This window comes from Gouania willdenowi, chromosome 12 (genome assembly GCF_900634775.1).
Source record: "Gouania willdenowi chromosome 12, fGouWil2.1, whole genome shotgun sequence".
Classification (NCBI taxonomy): Eukaryota; Metazoa; Chordata; class Actinopteri; order Blenniiformes; family Gobiesocidae; genus Gouania; species Gouania willdenowi.
In genome coordinates this window covers 22577909-22602047 of record NC_041055.1, presented here as the reverse complement: position 1 = coordinate 22602047, position 24139 = coordinate 22577909, and the positions used below count along the sequence as shown (strand labels likewise).

At 36.4% G+C, this 24139-nt stretch overlaps 1 protein-coding gene across 1 annotated transcript in view; it reads left to right on the top strand.

The window, feature by feature from the left end:
- Window positions 1-24139, top strand: part of arhgap24 (Rho GTPase activating protein 24) — a 73759-nt gene that overhangs the window by 11879 nt on the left and 37741 nt on the right. The window contains exon 3 of the mRNA XM_028463008.1: window positions 13141-13228. Within this exon, the coding sequence (XP_028318809.1) occupies window positions 13141-13228 (88 nt within the window). The remainder of the gene's footprint in view (window positions 1-13140; window positions 13229-24139) is intronic.

Below are 24139 nucleotides of genomic sequence, written 5' to 3'. Positions count from 1 at the left end.
TTCACTGCATACTGAACTCAGGCCCACTGGAGTCAACACTTAAAGATGCACTGTATCTCACTGTTGTGCAAAATGTGATAAGACAATCCGAGATGGGAATCGTTTGTTTTGACTGTGGGACTTTACATCCCAGGACACTGCTGTGTGTGTGTGTGTGTGTGTGTGTTTCCCCTGTCTGCAGCTATAACACACAACGCTGCTCAGAAAGCAGAGGATTCTGTGAGTAATGCAGACTTTAAGGCCATCTCTAACGTTACTGTAACCAGGCATCCTCGCTCTGTAGCATGTGTATTCTGAACAAAGAGACTTTGGTTACTGAGCAGAAAGTTTTAGTAATTTATTCCACAGTTGGCTAAAAGGACTCATTTAGAAAATAGTCAGCAAAAATTCCAATCATTTCCTGGAATAGAGGCGTTTGAATTAGCAGCCAAAGGCTTGTTTCTTGCTAGCGATGACTTTATTAGAGCGTGAAATTGATTGAACAAGAAAAACCCAACCTGTTCTGTTTTTAGAACCACATATGACACGTGTTAAACATCAACTATGTACTGTAGTTTCCCCACATTATAGTTAATCTGATGCTCTGTAGCTTTAGGTGAATGTATATTAAAGCCAACAAGGCTAACATGGCTAATAGCTGTACCCTATCTAAATAAACTATTTTGCAGTCAAATTTTCAGTAGAAAACCTAAACCTTCCTTTAAAATGATAGATTAAAGTAGGTCAATGTAAGTTGGTCTATGGATTTTCCATTCAGAAAATGATGTTAAAGCTAATATCCGGAGTTTCTGAGAAACGTCTCGATGTCCCACCCTACACAGCTCCACTTCCTCCCACTGCCTCTGCCAATCTACCAGAAGCCACGCTTCTACTTTTCTGCACGCGCATCGCAGAACATAACAAGGTTGTATCGGGTCGCATTGGTATAGATCTATGGGTCAGGTAAGAGCCAAAATCATATTTACCTGTTTACTGTTGTGACGCGCAACCTTGTTTCTGTGCACAGTTCCGCATTCACTTTGATTGACAGTCTCAAAAACAGGAAGTCAAAGCTTCCAATTGTATAGGGGTCTATAGGACGAAGGCGGGACTTATATAAATTAATGTATATGAATGACCACCGGCAGTAGACCACAGTAAAAGACTCGTTAGGTATTTTTTCGCATTTCATAAGAATAATTTCTCAGAAACTCCAGATATCAGCTTTAAGGCATTTGTTTTTATCAGGGTTGAGAGATGATAAAAGAACTTTTAAAGCTGGTTATTTTCATTTTCTGTTTATAAAAACAAAAAAATAAATGCTAGAAGACAGTAACAAACAAAAAAAACACTAGTTTTTTTTTAAATATTGCGCAATCCAGGATGGTGCTGTGTTGGAGAGAGAGAATTTTGATGCTGCTGTCTAACATAAGTTAATACTGGACATGGAGAGGTCCATGGAGAGGTTACAAGATGACAAGCCACTTAAAGAGTAAGATTCCAAAGAAACTTTAGCCTGGGTTAGGAAACCACAGCTCGGAGTCATATTTTGGTGCTCTAGCCAGAAACACAGCACACTCCTCATACATGCTCTTATTATGAAAGCGACAATTTACAGTCGCACAATATGAACTATCCTTTTTTTTTTTTTCTACCTTCTAATTCCAACATCTAATTTTTCAGTTTTTAGAAACAAAAAATGAAAAGAAAATCAACCATTTTTTTCAAGTTTTGTTTATCCCTTCTTGACCCTGTTAAAGAAAAACAGTAAGTTCTTAATCCTTATGATATATTACTTTGCACTGACATGTCAAACATCTGTGGATTAACCTGATGAGTCCAATCAATCAGGTTCTAAAGGAGGACACAGTACCCCAGATAGCTCTTCCTCTGGGTGTCAGAGAACCAAGGACACTCGAGAGCTTAGTTGCACTTGTTAGATCAGCAGTTGGATGAGAGGGGAGATGCCAGTCTCATCTCGTCTAGGGGTTATAAATGAAGTCTGGAAATGTTGTCTGCATTCTGATTCTTCCCATTTAAATAGATGATGTGTTTGTGCTGTCAAGGCTTTTATCTCAGTGTTTCTAACACTGATGCATACAGTTATTGGCTCTACAACATGTCGAGGACAGGCATGTTAAAGCAGAACCAACTCATACCGCATCCATTCCTGTTAAATATCCTTCTGCATCAGATAATGCCAAAGTACAAATGAAATCTTTGTTTCCTCATCTACCCACATGCCTTTGGCTGATCCTGCAGTGAAAACAGTTGAGCCAGACCCCTGACGTCCCTGAAGGTTAAAGCACCAGACCAGAAGGTGGGCTGGAGGCCAAACACAAGGAGGGGAGATAGTCTTTGCTGCTATTTCTGTATCCAGAGTGAAGGAAGATTATATATTTAGGAGGACCAACAGTTGTACTTTATTTCCCAGTGTCGACTTAAAAGAAATCTTTAGATCATAAGAGAAATCAGTTCGTTTTTACAAAAAAAATAGAAAAAATCCCCACATATTTTCATCTGGTTTCATATATTTTATTGGGTTACATATATTATTTTCAAGGTACATACAACCCATTTTTGTTCATTTCCAAATACATCACACTGTATCCCCCCCCACACACACAGAATATCGTTATATATATATATATATATACAAATAAATAAAATAATACAATTAAACTGTATACATAACATAACTTTGGACCACTCAGCAGCAGTCCAGTCCTTTTTGTCTTTAGCCCAGGTGAGACGCTTCTGACGCTGTCTCTTGTTCCAGAGTGACCCATGTCTTGCATACATCTGTGCGTGGTGGTTCTTGAAGCACTGACTCCAGCTGCAGTCCACTCTTTGTGAATCTCCACCACATTTTTGAATGGCTTTTGTTTCACAATCCTCTCCAGGGCGTGGTTATCACTACTGCTTGTACACTTTTGTCTACCACATCTTTTCCTTCCCTTCACCTCTCTATTAATGATGCTTGGACACAGAGCTCTGTGAACAGTCAGCCTCTTTAGCAATGACCTTTTGTGTCTTGCTCTCCTTGTGCAAGGTGTCAATGGTCGTCTTTTGGAAAACTGTCAGGTCAGCAGTCTTCACCGTGATTGTGTAGCCTACAGAACTAGACTGAGGGACTATTTAAAAGCCTTTGCAGGTGTTTTAAGGTAATTAGCTGATTAGAGTGGGGCATCAGGTGTCTTCAATATTGAACATCTCCACAATATTCTCATTTTCTGAGATACTCAATTTGTTAGTTTTCATTAGTTGTCAGTTATAATCATCAACATTAAAAGAAATAAACACTTGAAATATGTCAGTCTGTGTGAAATGAATGTATACATTATACAAGTTTCACTTTTTGAATGGAATTACTGATATAAATCAACTTTTCCATGATATTCTTATGACATGATCAGCGCCTGTATTTCTTCATGATATGGCCTTATCTACAACTTCAACAGTCATTATTCATACCACTACAGAGGTTTGTTGTTGCCCTACTTTAAAACGAAACCCTCATTAATTTTCTGAACCTAAAAATGCTTTTTTTTTAACTGGGCCAAGTAGAGGCTGAGTTTTCTGAAACTATTCATAATCTCTGAGACTGATGTTCAAGGTCAGCACAAAGGAAAGTCTGCAAAAACACACTGACGCACCTCCTATAACATACTGACGCTCTGCAGAGCTGCAATAACTTCCAATCCCACATCATCAACCCCATGATGCTCAGGGGCCACATTTAGCTCAGCCATTAATTAAACTCTCTCACGTGCTGGGAAGTTTCCGTTACCTGTCACATTAGCTTAATGACTGCCTCGTCGTTTGACAGAGGACATCTGCTGGAAATGGTTGCTATAGAGACGCAAACACTGACCACAAAAATATCCGCTTATTATCCCGTTTATGACGTCAAGTTAAGACATGGAAAAAAAAAAGGTGCAATTATTACATTAATAATGTGACCTTTTAAATACCATTTAGTTATTTCACATCTAAAACTAAAGATTTGTGAGTAAAAGCTATGATAAGTCTCAAATCCTGCAGATTGAATCAAAATGAATTCAATCATAGCTAAAAAAAAAAAAAAATGAATTATGCTCTATTGTAAAATTAACATGTTTTTTTTTTTAATTTTATTGGACATTTAATAACCATCCTTAAAGTTTGGATGATGAATACATTTCTAAAATACTGTATTTTTAAACATGATTGCATATTTTTTATTTATTTTATTACCTTGTCTGCACATGCTGTCGAAGATCAACACTACATGCAGTGCAATCTCTTCACAACAACAATGCATGTTTTTTTTTAATTTTTATTACAATTAAATAAATGTATTTATTTTATTGCATAACTGCAACCATCACCATCACCAAAGAGGGCAGTGTTACACCTAGGTGAGGGTGACGGGAACAGGGAAGAGGGAGTCAGGGTAGGGAAATGGAAGGGATGGGGGAAGAGTCGAGTGTTTTAAGGTGAGAGTGAAATGTGATGTTATAATTGGTTATGTCTTGATTTACTGTATAACTAGCACAGGTACATGAAGTGTTAAGCCGAAAAGAAAAAAAAAATCAGTATATAAATTTGGGTTTACTTACATTTTAACAACATTTTGTTAAGTGATCCCAAGGGTCAAACTGAGCCACATTTAGACCATTTATATGACCCCCCCCCCCCTTTATGTGAATATTTGTGACTTTTCTGTGCCCTATTGTCTTTAACTTTGTTCTAAACCCTCAATGACTTATTGTTTTGTTTTCAAGGCAATTCAGTCGTTTGCCTGTTAAAAATCACATTATTATTCCTACTTGAGGGGGGCCGTACTGCATCCCATACAGTCGGCCAAACCTCTCAGAGCAACGTCTGGAATCTGAGGAATGGGAGTCAGATGGAGGTGAAGGGTCACCGAGAAGCATGCGTAGGGTATAGCACGTGCAGGCTTAGCATCAACACGCCAACTGCCTGCCCTCACTCGTCCGTGGAAATGTCTGCACGCACAAGCACGCTCGTTCAACAATACACACACGCAAGCAAGCGCGCACACACTGGATGCACTCAGATTTCATCCGTGTGTCAGCCATAAACAGAGACAGTATTCATCCAGTTGGTGAAATGTATGATTATTGTCATTTGAGCCATTTTGGCTTTGTATCCATCGGCCAGAGACGGATGTAACATAATAAATGAGTGAGAGTGTAGGGAAGGAATACATTGAACCCATTTAGTGTGTGTATCAAGATGTCTCAGGAATAATGGATTTAATTGGGGTATTTGGATTCTATGCTCCTCCAAGTTTGATGGTATGATTCATAACAAGGTCTTTGTCGAGTCGATGAAAAGAAGCCAGCTCAGATTTTTAAAATCTGCAACTAATCAATGCTAGTGCACTGAAACGCCTTTGTTTTGTCTGCTTGTAGAAAACTGCCTGATCTTAAATATTTTATGCAAAACTCATATAGAATTCCACTGACTGTATTCATTCAGAAGCCCTTCTACAGGATGATTTTTTTAGATTAAATCCTGTTTTGATGTAATCTGTCTCACATTGTACTCAAATAAACATTTGCAGTATAGGACAATTACCTCAACTTGCAAGTTTTTTTTTTTTTTGTGGCATATGAAATACATAAGGGCATCAAAAATAGTGAAGAAATGATAGCTACAGTTGCTCTCAGCTAGTTTATAGAACAATAATAACACACATCAGTCTCATGAATGTTGATTTTCATTATCCTCACATCAACTACATCGACCTTTTTCAATCCAAGTATATGCACAATAACTCATTTATCCTTTCTCATACAGCCTCATAAATGTTTATAAAATGAAGGCGTTTTCTTTAGAAAGTCAAACAAGAAAGCTCACAAACTGCTTCTATAATCAAGCTCTTCCAAAAGGAAGGCAAAGGCCCACGTAAAGATGTTTTAGTCTTTTGGGACCTACCCAACCCAAAACACCATGAATAACAGAGAATGTTATTGAATTAATTCATTCTTTATGAATATTTTTAATAAAAACGTGCTGAATATCTGGTATCTGTAAATGCTGTAAACAATAGGTGACTACAATATACATACAGTATGTAGACATCTTAAGGCTAACCTTCACAACTTACCTATGGGAAACCACCAATAGATTTCATAATATATCTGCTTAATAAACATCATTTTGAAAGTAAACATCATTTTAGTTGTCTTGCATAAAGTTTTAGAGGCATTGTACAATTGTTGGTTTATTTTTTTATTGTAATGTTAATTATCATTACTTATTTTTTATCATTTGTTGTAAAGATTATCCTTCATGTTTTATCATTTGACGTATATAATATTATCTTTAATATTTTTATTATTTAATGTAAAAAATATTTTTTTTATCTTTTGTTGTCAAGATTATTATTCATTTTTCATCATTTGTTGTAAATATTATTATATATTTTTTAAAATAATGTTTCGTAAAGATTCTTCTTTTTTTTCATTAATTTTTATGTAATGGAGTGTTTTTATTGTTATCATATTTTTTAGCTTCATACAGTTAATGGTGAATGTTTTATAAATGTAAGATTTAATAATGACAATTATTAACTTTTGGCTGTGAACTACGTAAAAAAATATATATATAAAAAAAACTTACGAGAAGCAAAATAAGACATTTAAGGAGAAAAAGGTTGACGTTGTGTGAAGGTCAGTGTTTAGTTTAGGCCTCACACACAGAAATGACCAACTTGACAAAGATGTGTATCAGCGGTATCTGTTCATCGTATATAATCTACTCCACTGTGTCCTCCACGTTTCCCTGAGGGGAGAACGCAGTAAACTACGTGTGTTTTCATATATTGAAGGTTACTTTTTACTCTGCTGTGATTATTCCAGGTGTATAAATGGGATAAAAGATTTAGATCATTTACTTTCTTCTATATGGGCCAAATTGGAAGCTCCAATGGGCCAGATTTGGCCCCCGGGCCATGACTTTGACACGTGTGCACTGAATAATGTGTTACAGATTTATAACCCGACCACTTAGAGCATGTTTTTTTTACTGTTAGCGCTATGAGATTACTTTTATTGTAATATGCACTAAATACATAAAGTAGAATTGAATTGTTAGTTAAAAACAGCATGCACCCTTATAAATTATAGTATTGATTATATAGCATGAGCTAAGATTAATCAGCCTTGTGAATTTTCTGCAGGAGAGTACGGAGAGAAAACACAGACAGCTGACACTGCATGAACATCACTAGCCGAAATGATGTGGTTCCAGATAGTATTTCAAAGAGCAGCAGTGGTTTTGGTAGCAGATATTGTTTTGGTGTGTAACCCGAGCTCCCTGTGGAGCCAGATGAAAGGTCTCTGAATCGAGCAGCAGCTCTGACAGGTATTGCTGCGAGTCTACGACAGGACATTGCGTCTCCTGCACAGAAACCACTGGAGTTTTATTGGGGGAAAAAAGAAAAAAAAAACTTCATCCAAGGAATCGTGTGTTTCCTGATTGATCGTCCGTGTGTGAAAATAGCTTCCTGCAGACCACAATTGTCCGCATCTGTGATGCTGTCCTGGGTTTGTTTCAGAGTCCTTTAATCATGAAATGCATCCAGGCTGCTCTTTAAAGGGATCAAATAGAAGATTGGCTGCAGGACTGAGACAGGAGGGTCTTCTTGGGTTACCGTTTCTCCTTTTTAAAAGCACATTTAGCACAATAATGTTTTCAACACTTACTAAACTTGATTGATCCCTTGTTGGGAGATTTCTTACCTAATATCATTTTTACATTTTAATGCAAAGTTAAAAGAAATAGACGATATCAAAATGACACACATTCATGCCTACATTGTGTTTTAGGACTCCATTAAACCTAACACGTGTTTTTGGGGGAGATGAATTGTTGCAACTCTTATAAAAGCTGCAAAGAATCCTGCATGGACACAACTTCCAAATGTCTTGGTAGTTGTTAAATGACACTAATGCCTCAAATTTAAGTAAAAATATTTTAGGAGGTGAATTGTGTTTGTAAAATCAAGAAACCATGATCAAAACAGTGTTTTTAATTTCACAGACACATCAGTAGTGTTCAAAGGAGGGTCAAAAATATACTATCTTTTTTCTTATTGCATACAAAAAGGCATAAAAACTAGGGGTGTCCCGATCCAATATTGATATCGGATATCGGTCCGATATCAGCCAAAAAAACGAATATCGGATTTTATTGGACTGCATCTTAAAATCTCCAATTATATTATATTATATTATATTTATTCAATTGTAGAATATTATGTTGAAGGTTAAAATGTATGTAACCAGTTGGTTAATAATAAATAAGTCAGTTTTTTCTCATACCTACTGTTGCTGACTATTGTTCTCTGTTTGAGTAACATCACTTGATCAAGCCTTTTCTAACATTCCACACTACAAAATAAGTCATAAAAGTATGTCTGATTTGTGCAGATTTTGCATCGGATCAATATCGGTATCAGCCAATAACCAAGGCTGCAATATCGGTATCGTATCGGAAGTGAAAAAGTTGTATCGGGACATCCCTAGTAAAAACAAAAAGGAAAATGCAGAGGGATGGGTGAAACTTTTTCATGTCATATCATATGTGAGACATATTCAAAAGGGATTAAATCTATAAACAATTCAACACCTTATCAATTTAATCATATATCATTGTCAATTTAATTTGATGAGAAATTAAAAAAAGGAGATGATGAACCCATCACATCCAGTAAATTTACACATAGTGCTGATACACACACTTGTACACTGCCTAAAGTCTGGGGCTTTCTAAATGTTAAACTTGCAATGTAAATTAAGTAACAGTCCAATATTAAATTTCACATGTATCAAACGTACATATTAGGCTGAAATAAATGTTAATTTAATTTTAATCTGTTATTACAGTTGCAACATTTTAATTTAGGAAGGAATGCAAGCATCATCAGGCTGATGTAGTGTTCCATTAAAATTGATATAAATAAGAATTTTATTTTATTTTATTTTTTGTTATCTAAACATGTAAACATTCATGTCCATCAGTTGTACAAACTTAGTCAGTGAAGGCAAACAAACTGAAGGGAAAATACGCTAAACATCAAACAGTCCCTGCCTGAGGTTTAATTACGACGTGCTAAAGGTTACTGAGCCTATAGGTAACAGTAATTACTGCCTCAGACGACAGATGATCAATAGGGATTGGTTTAACACTAAATCACCCGTTTTCTTAATAACTGTTTACTTAACAATGTGTAAAATAAATGTCCTCCATGCAATAACGCCTCTGTTTGATCGTATATTTACATGCTTTCCTGCTTTATGTTAATCAAACAATGTTATTATTAATAAACAGGGTTTTTGGCTTTTCCTTTGGGTTCACAGAAATAAAAACTGGAATTTTGGAATTGGGGTGTGTGCAAACTGTTCTTTGCTATTTCTACACCCTGTACGCCAGAAGTGTATTTTTATTTCTCTATGTGCTATAACAAGTGTAATTTCATGTGATTTAGAGAACTTGTATTTTCAGCACAACCGCTTTCATATCCATTCCTGTCCTAGCAACATAGCTGAGAGGTATAAATAGTGGATGTTTTTTGCTAACCTAAGAAGTTATTGTTGAAATGTCCAGAGCTGTGTTTACCCTAAAACTGTCAATGTAGCCTGAACAATGCCCTGCTGTCAGTGTTTGAGTTCTGGTTTATGACCCAAAAAAGAATCATGTGGATTTGAATCACTCCAGTGTGTTCAGGAAGGTCGGAGAAACGTGTTAACGTCACAGTTATATGCATCCCAATTACAATTTTACAGTGCTTTTAAAATGAATAACAAAAAAAAAAAACAAAGTATTCTGATTATGTTTGCAGCATTCTGGTGGGAACAGATTCCTTACAGTCTGCCACTTAGTGGTCTGAGATTTAGATTTATCTAAAGCAATTGTTTCATCAAGAGAGAGATAATCTAACAAATGTGGAGTTTTATGTTTGTTTTTAGTTAAAAATGATAATCATAATGATGATGATGAAAATTATCTTAATTAGAACATGAAGTTAAAATACAAGGGTACATCTTGGTCCCACACTAGACGGGAAATGACCCAAAATGATAAAAACTATAGAAATAAATTTATTCAGGAGGTACTAAACACTGTTTCATTCTACTTATTTAAAAGGTGATCCTTTAAAACAGTGATTCTCAACTGGTGGGTCGGGATCCAAAAGTGGGTCACGGACCTGTACTGGGTGGGTCGTGGACAGCTGGTCAAAAACAAATAAATACTTAATGTCTCGTGTCTTTTATTTCGAAAGAAACTTTTTTTTTGACAGACATTGCTGTGAAATGCATGTTGCACAGTAAATTATATAGATTTATGTTTTTAAAAAGATGATATGTGTTTTCAACAGCTATTTTTGTCATTTTTGAATTCTAAAAAAAAAGTGCGACCCAATGACAAAATGTGGGTCCCAGGGTGAGACCAGTTGAGAACCCCTGCTTTAAAATGTGTGTTATTACTGATTCCTTCCATCATTACGTTCCATATTTGTCTATATTTGGATTCAGAAATATAACAAGAACAATAATAACGTACGGTTAAAAGATTTCATTCAGAGCAAAAAATTACTTTACTTTACTTTGGGTATTATATCACTTTTAAAACAAAGAGAAGGAACATATAATTTATGAGGGGTTCATAATTTTGAACAAAGTAAATTTAGAACAAACATTAAAAGAAGATGCATTTCTGTCGACGGTGATCTTGAGGATCACTTTAACGTAATTCGTCTACGTTCAAAACCCATTGAAATTGATAAATTAGTAAATACTGCTGTTCTTGAGTTGTTACTATTGTTTTTTAAAATGCTGTTTGGGGATGGGCTCTGATAAGCAGTTACTGTTTCAGCTCATTCCATTTTTGGTCGTTAAAATGAAAGTTTATTCTTTTGTATTGCATCGTATATGTTGGAAGACAGTCAGGAAGAAATAAATATCAATTAATCAATACTTGGGCCAAAACGTTTGAGAACCACCGATCTAAAGCCTCTCGTCTGTGAAGCTTTAGTTTTGGAATTAAAAATAATAGAAGTGGTGTCACTGCTACCAATGGCGAGGGGAAAAAAAACAAAAAAAAAACATATGACCTCATTTTATAACAATATAAAAGTGCAGAAAATACCACCAGACTGGAACAAGCACTTTAATGCATTGGGTTGGGCTGCTTGATTCAGTCTTTGCTGGGTAAATATATTACTGGGTTTGTGGTTGAGTTTGTTCGCAGAAAACAAAAGACCACCAACCAGAATGTATGGAAAGAGTATAATTTCCATGCGTCTGAATGAAGTGGAGGAATATGACCCAATGAGCTATTTATATTTTCAATATATACAGAGTTGTCCGTCTCCTATGAATGTATGTTCAACATCCACACTGTTTATAACGAGACTCTTCTGTTTCTTCGGAAACAAACCCTTTTCGCACTCCTTCAGTCTTTGTAGTCCACATTAAAGCACCAGATCTGAGCCTCAGGTTGGGTATCTGCTTCTGATTGTCAGTCATGGCTCATTAAATGTCCCTCACTCTCTTCCAGCAGGAAGGAAACGGACTGTCTTAGTTCCTGTTAATGTACACAAGTTATTGATACTCGTGTTGTCACTGTTGTCCATCTTGTTTGCATTAGCATAGACTAGGGCAGAGGTCAGACTAATTGCTGGCAGATGCTGCGAGGAAACACTAGGTAAAAAAAAGACATTTTCACATGTAAAGATGTCCTAGTGCTTATATTATGTCTGTGTCGTGCTTGAATAACATGTGGTAACAAAATATTTAAAAGAATACACAAAATTTGAAAGACAGCTGAACTGAAAAATCACAATATGTAACATTTACAAGTCGGAAAGTAGAGGAGTTTTAGAAGCTGCATATGCAAGAAAAAGCACTTTAAAAGCATTATGAAAGCACATTTGTAGAGGTCGACATGTTTGTCATACTGATGTATTGATTACTTAAAGAAGTGTTTCATTCACGTAAATCCAACTGGGTTTATAAGGTTAAAGGCATCCGATCATTCCGATGGTAGCGTACATTTTCCTGTTTTAAGCTATGGGTCTTCCTTGTTCATCTCTAAGGCATATATTTGTTGTAAGAACGCCTATAGTGGCATTGAGATGACTATTGTTGTAATTTGCGCTGTATAAATAAAGTTGAACTGACCTAAAGAGTTGACCCATATGAGTTATTTAAAATGATTCCTCAGGCCAATATACAACACTCGACAGTATCAATACTCGGGGCTTGCCTCTTGAAATACCGCCCATGTAAGTTTGGAGAGACGGACCGTCTTAGGCCAGGTCATGTGATCTGGAGAATACCTGGAAAACGCATCACTAAACGGCAGTCACGTGACCACGTGCTTGGATATATATATAGTTCCTACGTGACATCACAACATACGGGCATGTCCCGACCCGGTGCCATTGCTGTGGGCAGCTGAAACAAGTTTAGCCTCTGTTTACAGAGCACAATATGGTAGTTTTGTGTTGGGTTAATGGTGCACTAATTGCCGCGATAGTTCTGTTAAAGGTGGATTCTTTAGTAAGGGAAGTTGGCAAGTCAGATCCGTAACTTCGGGATAAGGATTGGCACTAAGGGCTGGGTCGGTTGGGCTAGGGTACGAAGCGGGGCTGGGCTCGTGCCGCGGCTACAGTCTACGGGTTGGAGGAGCAGCCGCCACCGTCACACTCTTCTACTCGCCGAGTCGGTGGCGCTTCCCCCTACTCCCTGGCCTTGCCGCTGTTGTCGGCCCCCTTTGCCAGGGGTCGGAGCAGATGGGGGACCTGGTTAACCCTCCAAAGCACACCTGTACCTGGAGGTGTTATAATTCAGATGATTATGAGCGTCTAATTACAATCGCAGAGACATCTAGAACATGCAGGAATGCATCTCCCTGTGGTGTAAAACATACTAAATTATTCCAGGTTCGACGCATTAGGATTCATGACAGAATCTTGCACTGCAGTAAAAGATTTTGCAATAACTGTAATATTGAATGTGTGAAATCAAAAGTCCATTAAAGAAATTAATGGCACCACAAACTAGAAAAATAACATAAAAGATCAACAACGGAACATAAACAAGGTTTGTTTTATCTCACCACCGTGCTCTTCTCTCTCCACAGGGAGCCATTATTTTGTCTGGAAACAACGTTATTGACCATCCTGCCAATGGCGACGAAGGAGGGAAATTTCTTTTTGAGGTCATTCCAGGTAAGATGCCTTTAATTCATTTGTGTCCCACTGGTCTTCGCTAGGACCAGAATTATGATGGCAGTATTGACTGGGCAGCAAAGGAAACATAATCACGCACAGCATGGAGGTCTTATTGGGATTCTAATGCATTTAAAGTCTTTCTGTGGGTCTGTGTTGTTGAGAGATAAAAGCAGTCTTATTTATGTCTTATTTATTCTATAAAAAGTTTGAGCACATTCACCTCTACAGTTTGCCTTATTTTCCATTATGATTTATTTCTTTTTGTTTTATATTTACAGTATTTGTTCCTGGCTGTCTTCAAACATATATAATGCAATACAAAGAATAAACATTCATTTCAACAACCAAAAATGTAATAAGCTGAAGCTTATAGGAGCCCATCCCCCAAACAGCATTATATACAGTATATATATATATATTTAAAAAAAACAATAGAAACAACCCAATAACAGCGCTATTCATTAACTTATTAACTTGTGTTTCAATAGGTGCAAAATATTTTGTTTTTTAAAGAATTTTTGATCACAGACAATGAACCGAGTAACTTAAAGTAATCATTGAGTTGTAATAATAAATGCATTTTTAACACCTGATGACTGAAAACTGTCCAGTTAATCCTAATAAAGGTCACATTACATGCATTTCAAACAATAATTATTCTTTTTTCTTTTCTTTGTGGTTCACTTTGACATTGGCATATTACCGGTAGTTTAATGCAATATAGTAGTCCGATCACCACCTCCACCAGCTTGATACCTGCTGCACTGTATATATATATTTATATTTATCCTATTTATCCTTCATTCTCTATCTATCCTTTATTTATCCCTCATCCTTTATATTTATCATTATTATTATTATTATTGTTGCTGGGTTGTTCTTTGTTGTTTTGTTTTTATTTCTTTTATTTCTTTTTGTTGCTTGTTTTGTGCACCAACCACCAAGTCAAATTCCTTGTACTGTCCTTAAAACTGTACATGGCAAATAAAACATTTCTGATTCTGATTCTGATATATTAATGTATTCATGTGAAAAAATAGGGCAGTTTTGAAAACTAAATGTTCACTCATTTATTTTAATTTCTAATTGGGGTTTTACAAAAAAGAGAGAAAAACAGGATCCCCAACTTGATATTTTTGACTACACGGTCCTGAGAAACATTTATTTGCAGGAGAAATGAATCTGTGGAATATGTTGTTTTTCATCACCATATGTGCAAAATTGGGCATCATCCTACAGTTTTAGGCTGATTTTAAACTGTACCCTATTTGGTCTCAAACACACACACACACAAAAAACTAGAGTTTGTTCACTTAACTATTTTGAGTGTTTTGAGCTGGTGTAATTGTGCCTTCGTGTTCTTGTGCAAAACAACAAAACCGACTCTGGTTTGCCTAAAAATGTCCGTCTCATTTAGTTTTCAAGTGAACGCTGTTATGGTTTGAGAACAGACCAGTCAATGAGGTAAAGAAGAGACTCCAGTCTATTGCTCTTCACTGTATACTCACAACAAAGCACCTTTGTTTTGAAAACTTCTGCCTGAAGAGAGAATAACTTTACACTTTTATATACTTAACCTATAGATCAGTGTTTCTCAAATGGGGGTACGCAATGGTACTACAGGGGGTACTTGAAAAAGAGAGCGATCCTAATACATCAGTGACACTAAGGGTGCTCTGAAAATGGATGGATGGATGGATAGATAGATGGATGGATATTTGTGTGTGTGCTGCCTGATGGAGCGCTGGGTTGCGAGTGTGTGCGCGTGCCTGTTGCCACGATTACAGTGTGTGTGATTGCTGTGTGTTGATGCTGAGCTGTCACCGCATGGAGTAGCTTCATTCCTCCACAATATAAGTTTGAGGAAAGTGAATTTGTAGACAACCGTGTGCAAGGCTGGTCATAATCTAGCATTAGTTTGTATTGGGCTGCCGTAAAGCAGTCCGTCTTGCCAAAGGGTCGGAGGCAGGAAAGTTGCAAGTGCGGTTTTCTGGCCAGAGACAGCGGGGGGGATGAAAGACCCCCAATCACCCCATAAACACTTGTATTACCCTCACAGGGACTACAAGACAGATTTATTAAGATGAAAAAGTTACTTAGTTCTGCTTTAAAACAACACAATCTTAAACAACTGTATCTATATCTAGCTCAACTAAAATGCAGTAAAAAAAAAAAAAAAAACAACCGCACAAGATACTGTTTCTTTCCACTTATTTACAAAATGAGATTCTTTAAATTGTGTGTTATCACCATTATTGTGCTCTATAGTTGTTTTTAAATAGTATTCTGAGCAAAAAAGTTGAAGGCAGACATAGGGGTACTTGGATTCAGAAATAAGAGAAAGGGGGTACTCGAGCCAAAAAAAGTTTGAGAACCACTGCTATAGATGATAGGGAGCATATTCAATAAACCAAATGTGAACAATTGGAACGAGTCTACAATCACACTGGTGGAGTCCTTTTCTTAGTATATACTCTTTCCACAGGAGGAGGATGCATAATTTGTAAAGCAGAGGTTTCAAAAACAAGCCTTAATGTGACTCCGGTGATGACAGTGCTTCCACAAAGTTACATTATTCAAACTGTCAACAGCTGGTTTTCTCATGCCTGTTTTCAAAAGCCTTGGAATTACCCACGCAGACAGCGCAGCGGTTTGAAATGGAGCCGCAGTAACGTTCACAACAAGTGTTAAATCACGAGGACTCAACAAAGCTACAGCAGAACTATAAGCTCAGTTTCAAGTACTGTTCTGTTTGCACACATGTCTATATTCCAACACGTCCTCGCACAGTTGGAAAACAAGAGCAGAGCTTGTTATGAGTCCACCATGCACCCATAAAGAAGTCTTAGAGAAGCAAATGAAAGGAAAACACAAGACATTTCTTCCACTGGGCTAAATGTGGTTTGAACAGTCAGTCACTGGCAGAAAGACAAACGGGAAGTGTGTGTGTGTGTGTGTGTGTGTGTGTGTGTGTGTGTGTGTGTGTGTGTGTGTGTGTGTGTGTGTGTGTGTGTGTGTGTGTGTGTGTGTACGTTGTGCATAAAGCAAGAGAAAATAGGTGAAAGTGAGAGTCATACACAAATGTTTTACATCTAACATTTAAAGTATAGATACATTTCTTATATTCATACAATACAATATATACATAGACCCTTCCCTCCAACCTATTTTCAGGTCACATTATATATACTGTACCTCAATGGAAATAACAGGTTAAGCTTATTTTTAATGTGATGCCCCACTGGCTATACTCCACAGTATTTGTGCCAAACAGGAAAACTAATTGAACTTTAGTATTGAAAAAGCGTCACATTTGTTTTTAATGTGACAAATTGTCCAAACAGTTAAACAGTTGGAAAAACTCCACAACAACAAAGTCTCTTTGATGATGTTTACTTTGAAACTGTAAAGAATATAATAACCTTTCCATTTAGTGCAACAAACAAACACAACGTTTGCTACATAGTACGATTTGTATGTTGATGAACATACATAGTTAGCGAGTTAGCGTTAGCTTAGCGGTTAGCCGTGAGCTAGTTAGATATGTACGATAAAACGACCTATATTTACAGCGTAAAAAGACTGAAACACATCATAAACACTGTCTACCAACTGAAAATACCTCTTTGACACACAGAATGGAGGTTAACAAGTAGATCCGACAGCGATGTGGGTGATAATTCTGGGACTTCCTGTTTTGAGAGGAAATGACCATAGGCGCATATTAACCGTCTCGAGATTCACGGCAACCACAATATGTGTAACATATACAACAATGCAGAAATTATTAGTAACAATTGATAACATTAAATGTTGTCATTTAATGTTGTAAATTCATGATAAAGTCAGGCTCACGGCTGTTTTCAGCTTCATTTTGTGCTGCAGTGCCAAACATGAACTGTTGGGCGCAGTGTCGTTTCACCATTTATATTGTAGAAGAAGAATTGCGCAACAGAAGAAGAGCGCCAAAAAATTACTTTTTAAAAGAACAACAAATGAATTCACATATATTTATTATCATTGTTTTATAGTATTAAAAATATTTGTACATTAAGTATGTCGCTTTGTATATAAGTGTCTGCTAAATTACATTTTAATTGTAATTTATGGCTAATATCGGCCGATAATGCTGCCTATCTCTATTTTTTGCTTTCTGAAATGTTTTCAAAGAAATGGATGGATGGATGCATCTACGTACAGGTGTATCTCCTTTGCCCTCCACTGCACTCTAGTATTTTGTTGAAGTTCCACCCTTTCATCTTCTTCTCCGCTCTTTGTCTCTTCACATCTGTTTGATGTCTGTTAAACCTGGAGCAGTGTGTGGAAGTGTACACTGCCACGCTACAAACAGTATTTAGACTAGAAGCACCATTTTCCCCTCTGCGTTACAGGGATGTGCCGGTACAGACACAGTGAGTCTTTTGTTTTGCTTATACCCACATCTTCAAGCACCAACCACATTGTCTTCCATCACACTGACAGGCCACCACATGTGAAAAACAGATGGTTAAAACGAAATGACAGCAGTAAGGATTTCAGTTGTTTTGGTAAAGGGGATTTTTAGATTATACTTTTAAATTGTATAAACACTGGCTTTACCTAGGAAGTGCTACTGGTAGGGGTAATTATGGCTCAGGGAATACCAAAATGTGGCGTCTGATGGCAAAGGGGCCAGGAAAGGTCATTTTATAACAAACGACATCTTACATTTGCCCACAAAAATGCTTATTACCTCTGCCAGGGAGGCAGAATATTCAGTTTCTTTATTTGGTTGTTTGTCCCTAAGCTGGATTACGTTAAAGCAACACCGTGTAATTTTTGGGCGCTATATCGGTAATTTTCACGCAAGCGCCCCCTAGTGGCCACAAGCGCTGAAGCACTCTCGCAAAAATCGACAATCAGTCAGTCGGGCCAGCCTCCCTTGTCTTTTGATTGTGTATGCAGACAGTAGTTGACCTGTTGGTTGAAGAGAGATCATCGACTCTATTAAAGGAAAGAAAAGTAGAATCTGTCTCTTGGGTGAAATTCCTGAAGGTGCATTCACACCGAACGGGACTCCCCTCAAGCGACGTGACTTGTGTGATTTGAGCGACCAGATCAAGCGCGACCTCGTCGCTCAAAGTTGAATAATTTGAACTATTCAAGCGACTTCAAGCGACAACTCTCCCGTGCTTCACTTTCTGTAGAGCCGCGGCAGCAGCAGCCCCTTCCTGCTTCCTCCTGCTACAGTGCAGACAGCCGCAGCGGAGGGCTGTACTACACTTCCTCAATTTATCGGGGCAAAATTAAAGCGGTTAACTTCTTGAATAAGCCTACATTCTGAGTTAACTCATCCTTTAGTAGCTCCATAAATTGATCATTTAAACCGTAAAAGCGGAGCTGTGTATGATAAGTTCTGTAAACATACGGCCGGAGAAGAAGGAAAAGAAGTGATCAGACCTCCCTCTCTCTCCTCAAAAGGGCAGCCCCGCTCGGAGCATTGATACTGTCAAGCGCTGTATATGCGCCAACTCTTTAGTTCAGAAAGTCCACAGTGTGGCTTTAAAAGTACTTAATGGATGTGACAACATTTTAACAAAAGGTAGACCTTACCCCATTGGGAGATTCCATTAGATTTTGGAGGGGATCCGGATGAATATACTGATTGTGGATCATTTTTAAAAATCTAAATGTTCTTATTGGTTATCATTGGCAACATTTTTGAAATTCATATCTTGGTTCAGATAATTGACCCATTTTTATGATATTTGAACCTATTGTATCGTTATTAATGTTCATAGAACTTTTGTCCAAGCCTTTAAAGTGCCATTGATCATGATACCATGATAAGGATCTATAGTTGACTTTGCATTACAGATTTTCGCAAAATAAAAGTGATATTTTTTAAATTTTGACAAAACAATTGCGCTTTGAACTTGTTTCCGTTGAATGTTGTTTTGGGCTGGAGCCTCGCAACTTCTGTGAAAACTCATCCCGCGAGACTTCGCTGCAGAAAGACGGACGCTCAGAACCTCCATAACACTCCGCATTTTCTTCTTAACCCTAACCCTAACCCCTTTTAGCTTTTTAGTTTCCATTACCAGTTTTTATTGCGCTATTTAGATCTTGAGCATTTCCAAGGGTAATGGAAATGCAGCTACTGATTCAGATAACTGAATAACTGGCAAAGAGGATATTTAGTGCTTGGCGGAGGTTTCTTTTGAAAGAAAGAAAGAAGTCATATGTATGCTTTAATCTGTAAACATCAGTAAGTTATGTTGCTGACTATTGCTGTGCTGTTTTATCCGATGGTGCTTAAGGAAAGTCCCAGAATGCTCTAAACCCACCATTGCGAGCCCAGAGGAATCATACACAGCCTGCTAATAGTGTGTAATTTAGACTGTATGCAATTTGTAACTCACTCAATGATCCAACGTGCTGCTAAAGGTCCTATTTTTCCAGCTGTGATCCCATCCCAACAAAATAAGGATCCACACAGGAAACACTTCCTGCTGTGTGTGTTTGAGAAACGGTGTGCTTTTCCCCTCCCTAAGCTGTAATAAAAAGAGGTTTTAGTATTTCCAGTGTGTGTGCACCGTGCACTTTTGGTCCCATGGCTCTGACTCAGTTTAAAAGTTGTGGCTGACACTGAATACTAACTGTGGGAATAATTATCTTCTCATCCCTCAAGTCCTCCATCTCTTCATTAATGAGAAAACCTCTGAGCTCACGGACGTCCTCAAGCTTTGATATTTGTTTACCAGTCAACACATCTGCATTGTGGTTGTTCAGCCTAGAAGGTTTCATCTACAACAATAATAAAATGCTCTATTTTTTTTTTTAAAAATGTATTTTTATTTTTTAAATACAAAATGAAATAATGCCTTTACATTTACTCTATCAAAATCAAAGGTTACAGTTTTATGTCGTGTGCAAAAACTGACCATGAGAGTGAATTGTGTGTGTGTCTTGAATGTTTGAATCATGCAGGACAACAGCCCTCTAGGATTGTGAGTCATTTTCACTCAAAAGCTGAAGATTTTTTGCTAAACAAAGGTTACACTGACCTCTTGTGGTTCTGTGAGTTATTACAACAAGACACTAAACAAACAATTCAAATTTAGGTCTATGATGTGAGAAAAAGACAAACAGGGAGAGAATACTACAATGTTGCTACATATGTCTTTGTCATAGGAATAAACACATTCCTGCAAACTAGTAATATAAAGCAATGTATATGTCTTATTTATGTATGAGATTAAACCATTAAATTAATTCAATTCAACTTTATTTATATAGCACAAATTACAACAATAGTCATCTCGAAGCACCATCAAAAGTGTTAAGGTTTTAAATGGTTCGCAATTTCACTGCTTGTTTTTTTTTAAATAATTTTAAACTAGACAAGACCTGTATTCGCAAAGCAAATACGTATTTGGCAATTTGAAAAAAATAACAACCTGTATCTGGATTTGTTGACAAGTTTGTTCTTTTTACTAATTAAAATGAAAGTAATAATGCAGGAAAAACAGAAGACTGACCTTGACCTTAAATATGACCTTGAGCGAAGGTCAAGGTCACACGTTGAAAGGAAATGTTGTTCAGTGGTACCAGTCTGAGCAAGTTATAGGGAAAAAAAGGTTTTTTTTTGTATTTTTTGTGACGTAATGAACTTTAACCCCTACCGATCTTTTTACTGGTAGATCGTACAGCTTCAATCCATATATAAAATACTCCACTTGAGATAAGCTTTTCATACATGCAAGCATCAAACTTGTACGATAAATATGGAAAATTTTGGTTTTTGACACTTGACGCGACCTTGACCTCGACCTTGACATTTTGGTTCCAAAAAAGGTCGACTGCACATCCTTGACATTGCCCTTATGAGATGACATACATGTCATTAGTGCTGCATTAATAGCCTAGGACGAGTTCCACGACAAAAGAGTTGAAGAAAAACTCCAACAAGAACAATTTTCAATTGCAAATACAAATATTTATTTTTCATGCCTTCCATCACCATCATCATCATCATCATCATCTGAACCAAACAGTGGTTATCTGTCCTTGATAAAATGCAATAAATGCTAAGTAATGAATGTCCGCCTCGAACTATTGGAAGCTGAAGACAGACTAGCAGCCTTACTGACAACCATGTTCATTATTCAGATGGGAGTTACTGTATTTAAAGATTGTTTTAATTTGTTTGTACACTGTATACATGTATAAATAATGTATGGAGGACTGGTTTATCTAACTTGTTTGCCAGCAGTGAGAACTAGAGCAGATATCCCTCTAGTCTAAAGGCATCTGTGTTTCAGGTTAAGGAAGTCTCTGTGTGGTAATGGAGAAAGCATATTAATCTACCGTGCTGACATTTCAGTGTCAGGGTTTATGCAGGTGGTGATCACATAGGCCTCCATATTATATCCGTCATGGTGTGTAGCTGTGAGTGTGTCAATGTGTGTGGGCAGCAGACACAGAAATATACCTTTAATTGTTTTTCCATCATGTTTCGATAAAGTGTATACAGTACACAACAGAGGAAAAACAGCTATTTACTGTAATAATAACACAAACCAATAAAGCACTATAGGACTTTTGAATAATTATGTGATCTTAAAAGATCATAAAATTGATTTATTCAGAAAGAATAATACGATTTATTTGGTAGAAGAATAATTATACCTACATTACTGTAGCTGAGAAGTGCAAAACTTTATTAAATTTACAATTTTGAAAACAAATACACATATTTATCTAAAAAAAAAAAAATACAAATAAAACACTTTTACAAATACCATTGTAAACCTGTTTCACATTTTTAAGTGTTTTTCTATTTGTATTTCTTTTAGGTAATTATGTGTATTTGTTTTCAAAATTATAAATTTGTTGTGGTATTTGTAAATTTGTTTTAAAAATATGTGAATTTGTTGTGTTTGTAAAAGTGTTTTGCTATTGTCCTTTATTAAAACATCTAACTATGTGTATTTGCTTTCAAAATTGTAAAGTTGTATTTGTAAAAGTTATTTGCTATTGTATTTATTTTTTAGCTAATTATGAGTATTTGTTTTCAAAAATTTAAATTTGTTGTGGAGTTTGAAGTATACTACATGAATAACATACATCAACGGAAATGTAAATTATTTTTGACAATAGAATAAACATAAACTGGCCATGCAGTCAGATAGCTCCTCTACAACTATAAATATGCAAGCTATTAAAAAACAAATCCCATGTTTTTCTGATTTCACATCTTTGACCCATGCATGACACTGTCAGGCTGCAGTATTTTTATTTATTTTTCAAATGAACCTAAAAGAATGAAGCATAACATAATAAAGCAATTTCCACTACATGGTCTGATATACAGGTTTAATTATCAACTGGCTGTATCCTGCCCACACACTGTCTAATGCTTCATAAATCTGAAGGAGTCGTCTTGGCAACTGTATCAAGCAATGCATCAAGAAAATACATGGGAAAATCAATTTCATGTACATAACTGCAGTGTAAGATAAAGATAAATTAGAATTCTGCACTATAATATAAAAGTGAAGTAGCGTATGTGTTTTTTATTCACTCCTCTGCCCATCTGTCTCTAAATATGATACATGTTCTCAGCATCCGTCCTTCAAGAATTTACTTTATGACATTTTTTAAAAAAGGTCAGATGATAAACTTCTGTGTCCTCACTGTTCTGAGCAGTATGTTTATTTCTGTTCCTTGGTGTATAAATTAGTGTGTCTATGTGTGTGTAGGTGCACATAGTTTCTTGGCGCACACAGAAGGTCAATAACCTCCTGTGTGTGACACAGCAGCAGATGGCCTCCTAAAGGAATGCAGTCTGGAAATGTGCTGTTGACAATTCTCATATTGGGGCTTCTGTGTATCACATTTTCTTAGTTGTTCTCACGGTAGCTGGAAATGTTAGAATGACCCCCAGCGATCAGTAGCCTACCATGCAGAGAGCACATTTATTTCTTTTTTTACTTTTTAATTATATATGGATCCTTAATTGCTGGTATGTTTTATTATTATTATTATTATTATTATTATTATTATTATTTATTTATTTTTCCTGTAAACCACTGTAAAAAAAATAAATAAATGAATAAAAAGAAATAAAAAGAAAAAAGTAAAAGAAAAAGAAAAGCATTAAAGTGGCACACTGTCACTTTTGTCACTAAAACTTATTTAAATCTTAGTATGTTTAAAATTCCATAGATTTATATGAGTCACTTGAATGGAGCAGTAATGCACAAAATGTAGCAAATTTTGTAGCCTTTTTGTGCATTTATTGGATTATTCCAAGCTAATTAGCGTTAGCCTGCTAGCTTAGCAAAGAAGCTAGCACTTCCTTCACCACCTGAGAACTTGTTACTTTTAATCCATACTTCAAAAAGTGCTGTTAAATTAATTTGGACATAGGGCACATGGACATTTTAAGACTGTTTTTTTAATTTATTTATTTATTTGACTTTTGTTATTTTAAAAATTCAATCTGGTTAAGAGCAGAAAACAGTCAGGTTTTGGTATTGCAACATTTGCATTATTACTTATTATATATTCTAGGCTGTTGCTATTGGTGCGGACCCTGGACCTCAGACAATCCTGACTATACTATTACTTTATTCTACACAACACCAGCACTTCCTGTGCACATGCGTCCGCATGCGCAGTAAGCCAAATGCCGGTAGTTTCGTCACTGTTGGACCCATGTCCTTCTAGCTATAGTTTTATTTTAGCCCTAACCCTAACCCAGGAAATACCCTAAAATGTTCCTTTTTTTTGTATATGTATTTTTAAAGGTGGAATTTGCCGTGTTAAATATGAAAAAAAAAGTAAAAATAAAAAATAAAAAAAATATATATATATATATATATATATATATATCAGAAGAGGGATTCAAACCCACATCAGCAG